This window comes from Chaetura pelagica, unplaced genomic scaffold (assembly GCF_000747805.2).
Source record: "Chaetura pelagica isolate M959 unplaced genomic scaffold, ChaPel_1.0 scaffold425, whole genome shotgun sequence".
Taxonomy (NCBI): domain Eukaryota; kingdom Metazoa; phylum Chordata; class Aves; order Apodiformes; family Apodidae; genus Chaetura; species Chaetura pelagica.
Genome location: NW_009953205.1, coordinates 4,446,797 through 4,455,131, shown reverse-complemented (window position 1 = coordinate 4,455,131; position 8,335 = coordinate 4,446,797). Strand labels below are relative to the sequence as shown.

General features: G+C 39.0%; 1 protein-coding gene across 1 annotated transcript in view; it reads right to left on the bottom strand.

The window, feature by feature from the left end:
• The window catches only part of LOC104388600 (chromosome unknown open reading frame, human C16orf87), a 22,410-nt gene extending 14,217 nt beyond the window's left edge, over positions 1–8,193 (bottom strand). Inside the window, exons 1-2 of the mRNA XM_009997482.1 lie at positions 8,115–8,193; positions 6,701–6,782 (exon numbers count right to left, since the gene is read on the bottom strand). Of these exons, the coding sequence (XP_009995784.1) occupies positions 6,701–6,782; positions 8,115–8,193 (161 nt within the window). The remainder of the gene's footprint in view (positions 1–6,700; positions 6,783–8,114) is intronic.
• Positions 8,194–8,335: the final 142 nt, after the last annotated feature.

The window sequence follows — 8,335 nt, the reverse complement described above, 5'->3', positions numbered from 1 at the left end:
AGTAGATTTCTCACATTTAGGGTTTTTAGTGGGAGGCTGCAGCTCTGGTTCCAAGTACGATCACTCCAAGGAATTTACTATGTTCTCTTGTTGACGTCTCTATGATTATCAGAGACAGATCTCCAATGAGAGCTCCTGGATGAAACAGAATAACAAAACTTTGGACTATGCTATTTTGCACATGCAAATTGAGGAAATGCAAGGGTTTTAATAGTTTTCAATCTGTTTAGGCTTCCCTTTTCTCACCTGGCCCAGGTGAACATCTTCCCACCCTTCCTTTAGCAGTCACCCTGAGGAGGGCGAGGCTACCTCAAAGCATCCTAGTGGTGAGGGGCATACCTCGTAATGGACAGACTGCATGAAGACAGCCCCTAAATTAAGATTATGATCCGTATTTGTGCAAAATACTGTCCTTCTCATTGTACTTCTCATTGTACTTGATTTCAGAAATTATCACATAAATATGTCGTGTATTCACTAATATACTCAAGGTAATTAAAGACACTGAAAAATCTGTTCCAGTAGTAGACCAGCTGTACTGCTTGTTTGTTGTTGCTTTGCACTCTTCTTAAATTAACTCATTTAATGCAAAACTGTTGGGAGATTTAACTGACCAGAAGAATCTGTTTGGTAAACCATTTTTCTACCTGTTTTCCACTGGAAGCCCTACGTGTCACAGCTGGCTGCATTCCACAGCTTTCACATTGTTGCAACACAAAGGATTTTGATTTCAGGTGATAAAACAAATGCTGATAGAGGTAATTGCTCCAGATAGCTTTATGCTAGGGTAAAAAGTAAAGACAATAAAATAATCTCAACGTTTTGATTCTAAATTACTCACACAATGCAAAAGAGGATGGTCACTTATTAAATTATTATTCAACTAAAGTTTCCAGGGCTGGAACATGCAGTAGTTAGACTTTTAAGGGCAGTGCTTGCTTCATGCCCACTGTCACAAAGTTAAGGCAGTACTAGAATAGACCTATGAAATGTAGGCAAACAAAACTAAACTCATGAAGTACACATGGTCAAATTATAATTAGCAGTGTTTTGAATCCTAAATACAGATAGTGGGGAAACATCACTGATCTCCAGGTACTGCCTCTCCATGCAAATATATTCTGAGGGGTTTTCTAGATGCTGTTGATATTCAGATGCAGTAATTCTACAATGAGCATATGTAAATACTGACTTTGTCTCTTGTAGATAAATGTAAGATACATAGGTATACAGTTTTATTTTATCTAGTTTTTCTGATTCCATGTCCAATGCCTCAACTATGAAGCCATCCTTACTGCAGTCTCATACACCAGTTCCTCTTCCTGAAGACCACAGTCAGTGTTGTCAGACAGCAGTGTGTTGCCACCATGCCACTACCACTGCCAGGCTCAAGGCCACAGGAAAAGCACTAGACCTCTGCTGTCTCAGCAGAGCCTGAATTTCTGAGAGGTAAGTTACATTTATGCCCTAGAAAAAACCCTTCAGATTCCTAGTTTGCCATGCCAGCTCCCCCCATCCTTACTACCAATATTGTATGATGAATAAAGCATCAAACATCTTCTCATTTGCAATATCCTTTCCTGTGACAGTATAACCTATTGACATTTTTCTACCCTACCTCCTCCTCGAGTCTCTATCTTGAACCCAGTTCCCACATGGGGCATGAGAATATACTCTTCTGTACTTGTGAGCATCTTGGCCTCCCCCAGGTGTGTGCTGCGGTTCCTGGGTGAGTATGGAGTTACTGAGTTGGCAGATTTGCCCTCGGCCTTTTCTTCCCAGCATTTATGTCTCAGAAGGGCTACCCTTCTCTCTCTGCATATTGTTTTCAGCCTAGAGCAATCCATTACCAGCAGAAATCTTTCGCCAGAGATACACAAAGACAAGACAGGTTTATTTTTTATATAAACTGTGACTGTTGCCAAAAGCACAAACATATCTTGTGTAGGCAGGACATCCAGATTTCATTCCTGCATTAAGACCAAATCTATGCAACCAGGATCTTTAGACTACTTTTGGATTTTTTTTTCTCCTATTAACTGAGAAGGTCCAGACTTCTGGTATTTCAGATCGGCTTTGTAACAGCAGGGGGCTCTGCTGTGCATAGTAACAGGATCTAGTAAATAAATTAATGAACATAAAAGAGAACTAACAGATCTGTTACAATGCCCTGCCTTTCTTCATAGAGCAGATAAACTAGTCAGTGATGGCTGTTCAACTATTCTAATAAAATCATAAATATTTTCCTTATTGAATGCAAACAGGATAGTATTTGTAGCTAAACAACTGATTATTCATATTTACAAGATATCTTTTTATTGTTATTCTAATTATTAGCCCATTACTTTTGCATTCTGGAGGTCCAAGACTATTCATTTTGCATCATTTCAGATGTTTAATTCAGCAATGAGGAAAAGCAAACAAATACCTTTTTAAGGGTACAGGCACCTCCTGTCTCAGAGAGTCAATAAGTGGCACTTTGCAAGAACAGGCCTCTTTTAAAATGTTCTTACTACTGATGTAAAATAGAAAACAAGAAAGTTATGCCGTATCTTTATTTTATGAAAGCTGCACATTACTTTTACAGTGTCTGTTCCTGCTGGCTTCTCTTCTTTGTTCTTGTCAGAACACAGTCCAGCTGATCTGAATGGTCTGAGATCTTAGGGTTCTTCCCCCCCTCACTGGAACACAGTACATGTGCCTGCCACACCGGCTTCTTGCACACTACAGGATTTTGGTATGCAATTATTGTTTGCAAGAAAAAAATCCCAAAGCAGATACAATTTACATATCTAATCCACATCAGGTGGGGAGAGAGAAGCACTTCCTAAATTACATTACTGCTCACCATGACATTTGGAAGCATTTTGCTGTCCTGCAGTAGAGTTTTCTGCGAGCTCTCCTGTGAGGGCTGACAGCTCAGACTTGCCTAAGAGCTGACAACATGCAGCAAATTGAAAAATTCCTAAAATGCTGTGCAACCTTGTGTCAGGTTAAAAAATGCATCCTGATTAAGTAACGACCTTCTAATTAGTCAGCTATATTCAGTGGGGGGTTTTATTCTTTCCACGGTTAAAGTACTATCTAGAGAATTATTAAGTTATATCTAAAGCACATGGGTATTCATACCAAGAACAGAATGTACCAGAGGAAAATTCCAAATAAGAAGAACAATAATATTTGCAATGTTACCATGAATGAATTGAGTTGTAGTGTTACAGAATACATCTGGCAAGTGGAAAGTACTACATAAAAATAAATTCATTATACAGGCAAAGCTTTAATCCTATTTTCTGTGATTCTGGTTTTGGCAAATTTGGTAATCACAACAGTTTGCAATACTTAATACTGTTACTATGTTTCTCATCAGTAGATTTCAGGGCAGCTGAAACATGACTACCCTCTGAGTTCTTTCATAAGAAATCAAAGTTGTGTCTAAAAAACCCTTTGAGATACCATTAAGCTGAACTTGGGCAAGAACAACATTTAAGTGGTACAAATGTTGGCTTTGTTATCCAAGTACAGCTAAGTATTGAGCATTTCCCAATTACAAAGAATCTTATTGTTTAAAATGTTGTTAGGCATTGATGTCTTTTGGTTTCAGGAAGTGCAGTTCAGGTTGACTCCCTGGCTCAAGTTCAGATTTTGCACATCAGTGCTTGCCTGGAAAAAAAGACCATGCCACCAGTGTAAGTGTGCCAGCTTGTACCAACACAATGGAACTGCTGGCATTTCAGACAACTGTGACAAAGTTATGAGCCAGTTCAAGGTGTTACTGCATCACCAAGCTTCCCAGGTGGTCAAGGCCCACTCTTGCTTTACAGCCACTGCAGGACTCTCCCACCTCTGCAACTGAAGCTCAGCATCACTTGTCCACCACAATCCACAGTGACAGAGTCTAATCAAAGTGAAGCCCCTTCAGTAAACAACACACCACATTTTCTTAAGAAGACATATCTTTTCTATACCTCTACTGTGCTTCTTTTTGTAATAAAAAAGAAGTATTTTCATTTCTAGCACCTGTATTAGACCAATGTGCTGCATTAGTAGTGGGACTTGAACTTTTCCATTTAACTGCTTGCTTTTACTTGATTCTTAAAGCAAATTTGTCTATCACAGTGACCATGTACATTCCATATCATTTATAAGAATGAGTTACTGAAACCCACTAGGGGTAAAAAAATCGGTGGGAAGATCACTCTGTAATCAAGCTGAAACACAACCTACAAAATTAGCCTTATGGCTCAGGTCAACAGTATTTTTTTTTAAATATTTATTTTCTTTGAAAAGTAAGCCTGATTCAGATGTGATTTATAAAATATGATTTTATTAAAACACTAATAATGTGAAATATTTCATGCCAGTAGCAGCTACCATTCCATTAAAAATTAGTCCAACATTGTACTCTCACATATCAGGCCTTTTTCATGGGAAACTTCATTAAAATCCACATGTTGTTTAGAACAGTTTGGTTTCAACAACATTTTTCACCTTCTGATCAGCTGTATTTTAAATGTGTATAAAAATGCTTTGCAAAATAAAATTACATTATTTTCATAAAGCACCTTTTTGATTAATTCTTATGAAGATAATTCAATAGGCCATTTTACACACTTCATTTTGAGTTTGTTTTCTGGGCAGACAATTGAGCTTTCATTTGTATCCTGAGAGAATGAGATCTGGCAAACATTAAGATAGGAAGTCACTGAACTGACACTTTTTCCACTGACTGCATTGAGCTTTGGACCAGATCTTAAAGATCCATGTTCAGTTTGAAGAACAGTAGAAACAGTAATTTCTCTGAAAAGGCTCCTTATATCCTGAACTGCTACCATCAGCAGTATTCCACAGAAAATAATGATCCTACATACTCCTACAACACAGAATACAGAAACAGCTTGCACTTTTTGCCTAAAAAACCCATAGTTTTTGCAATGTGGTTTTTATTTACTTAGTGTCCTCAAATATTCCTAAATATAATTAACAGCACTTTGCCATTTTAAGCTATTGAGTAGTTTTCTAGCCAATGTCTTTATTTAAATGAAACAGCATAAGACAAATGAATGCTTAGTTACCACTGCCATTATTGTAATAATGGGGTTTAAAGCATGAAACTATTCATGACGAGAGGCTTGCTCAAGATCTGTCAAAATGGAAATGTGACAGTAGCTGCTAGTCTGTTCATCAAGGTTTTTTTTCCCCAACTCTCTATCTACCTTTCTATGTATTTATGCATTTGTTGTTGTTCTGTATCTCCAGCTCCTCACCATCAATATGAAATTCATTATTTTAACTTCTTATGACTGCAAGAAAACTATCCTATGTCTTTCTGACCAAAGATGGAATGTAACATGGGGATCAAGGAACTGATCTCAGTAAGCAGTACTTTCCACCCTCTTTGTCTGGCTTGTCTAAAACTTGTGTCTATATGATTGTATAGGATACATAAACTGCCTGTTGATCAGGCCAATCGATCACCACAGGCCAACCTGCAGAAGCTGAAGTCTCCTCTGAAGGGTGAAGCACTTGCCTGCACTTAGGCATGCTATCTGCAGTTCAGCTCAGAGGGCAGAGGGGCAGAGAGAAAGGAAGACTTCCGTAAGCAAGTACAAAAAGACACTTCATCCTGAAAAGGTCATTGCACAAGATTTTCACAAACATTCACTAACTGATTTCACAGCTCATGAAGTAAACTTTCCTCAAATGTGGATATGCCAAGCCACAGCAGGAGGAAGTCACGTGCAGAAAAACATGGTCAGACTGACACTGGGGTGGAATGCTGACTCTCCTGAACTTTGCTGCTAACTTCAAAAAGCAAGAAAATAGGCACAACTTTGTCTTAACATTGCAAGTTCATCATACATCATTTGCTTTCCTGAAGTTATCTGTACTTAAATGTTTGGAGATCAATTTATCATAATTAAAGCAACAGATACTTTTTCTGTAACATAAACACCATTTCATACTATTTTTAACATGGTAAGGCTTTTTTCATCCTCTTATTTCCTGTGTGCATTTCTAAACTTAGGAAATTAATGAGACTACTGAATTTCAAGTTTGTGTATACTCATTAAAATGTTTAACGAAAAACATATGCTTTGGCTTGTGCAATACACACAATAAGATACCTTTAAGTATGCCTATAAGATACAAGATATATACATAAGATATATATGTGTGTGTGTATATGTATATATACACACTATAAGATACCTTTAAGATACCTATACCCTTATTCCAATGCTGCCATGCCATGTTGGATGCTAACAAGCAGCCTCACAGAATTGGCAAACAAGGTCTGAGGTCTTGCTGGGATTGTCAGCTAGTTGCAGAAATAGAGATGTCAGGCAGCCTGTACCTTTCCTCCCTGGGGGATCAATCAGAGATACTGTGGCAGTGCTGGCTGGAAACTTTCTGCTACGCCAGCTGTTTCTGGGGGGCAGACTGGGGGTGGAACAGCAGCATGTTGACCAAGAGCAAAGGTTAATTTGTGTCCTTCCCCTAGCAAAACTAGTGGTTCCAAAAATCTGTTGGACTTTGATTTTAATAGGCCGGATGGCATTTCAACCTTGATTTCTAACTAACCCTGAAACACTCACACTCAAATCAAGATGTCTGATAAGTTTACTTGTACATAGTGAATGTAAATATTAGATTTTAAAATAAATTGAACATTGCAGGTGATCTGATTAAAACTTACTGCAAAATTGGTTCTGATGCTGTTTTTGTGGCAAATTTGTCCTTGACAAGTCTTAACACAGCTTGAACTCTTTTCTTCTGAACTACATTTTACCAAAGCTGGAAAAAAAGCACCATGAAACTGCTTGTTAATTATCAGTCAAAAAGCCAGATTCAGGTAACACTCAGCTTTCCAGATACATGATTGATAACAACTTTAAAGGAAAAATGTCAAAATGTACAAGCTCCAAAACTTGGCATTTCAAAGTTAAAAATATTTAAAATATGGGGGGAAAAAAGTCGGTGTGTATGGAGATGCAGACTGCAGTGTCCTGAGACAATGCTGGGAGCCGCAAATAAACAAATATGTACTCCTTGGAACTTGAATTTCTAACATTTAGTGCTCTACTGAGTCATTTTGAGAGCAGGATTTTGGAGGGAGGATAAGCAGGGCCAGACACAATCCACTCAGCTGTCACAAGCTGAGCAGTAACCATGAAAATGCTCTCAGTAGAACCAGCACCATGACTGGTGCCACAAAACTTAATTCCAGAGGAAAACAAATTAGTTTGCTGCACCATCTCAAGGCCATCCCTTCAGCACAAAAAAACCATCCCATTTCTACTATTTTGTTAACTATGAATTGACTACAATTCTCAAGTAGCAATTATTTTTAAATTACCACAGAGCAAGAGCTAAAATGTTGTACTTGAATATAGACTGGAAAAAATAATTTATGAATGCTATGGCAAGCAGAAGCTTGTTAGAAAGAAGAAACAGTAAAGACATGGAAAAGACTCAAGATATAATTGTATGGGACAGAACAAAATCAAATGCAGCAAAAGCAGCTTGCTTTCTCTTCATCAGCCAAGGAAAGATGACAAAACACACAGAACAGAACCCAGGTCTCAAACCATCTAATTTAGTCACCTAAAATAGGAAGCTGGTTTTCTTCTCTAAGTCAGTGGAGAAAGAGAAAGTGAAAAGAAGGTTCTACAAAAACAATCCATAAATAAGGCTGATTTACAGCCCAGGCTCTTACTCAGAGAGGTAACATTAGGTCATAGGAATATTCCTGAGTGAATGATCCCTTATTCCACTCCATGAGCACAAACAAGGAGTCTCTTCTGGGCACCCAGGACGGGTAAAATGGGTCTTCTCCTCCCCAGGAGCAGCAAGGAGAGAGCATTTACCTCTCTCTCCCCTGGATTCATGAGGCTGTTGTATTTCATGGCACTTCTCCAGTCATTTGCTGTGAAAGCTCAACTGAACCCGAGAGATAAAAATATTTTCATCATCTGGAAACAATGAGGAAACTGTGAAAGAGGGCCGACTTGTTCCTGCGGGAGGGAAGGATCTGGAGAAAATGCTTCCCTGGCAGGGTGACAGGGTGAGGGATGAGGCTGCTGGCGCTCAGCCTCGCTGCCTGGTCCTACCCCTGACTCGCCCTCGAGCAGCCCCGCAACAGGTGACCCCTCGGCAGCCCCGCACACTCAGCCTCACGCTGCGTTTCATCGCGAAGCCGGGAAAGGACAGAAGGAGGCTTGTTTTGGTTTGTTTTTGTTGTGGTTTTTTCTCCCAACAGACAGAGGAGAATGAGCGGGGCAATACTGCATTTCTCAAGCCGCAGAGCAGAGAACAAATCCAGACAAAGAGA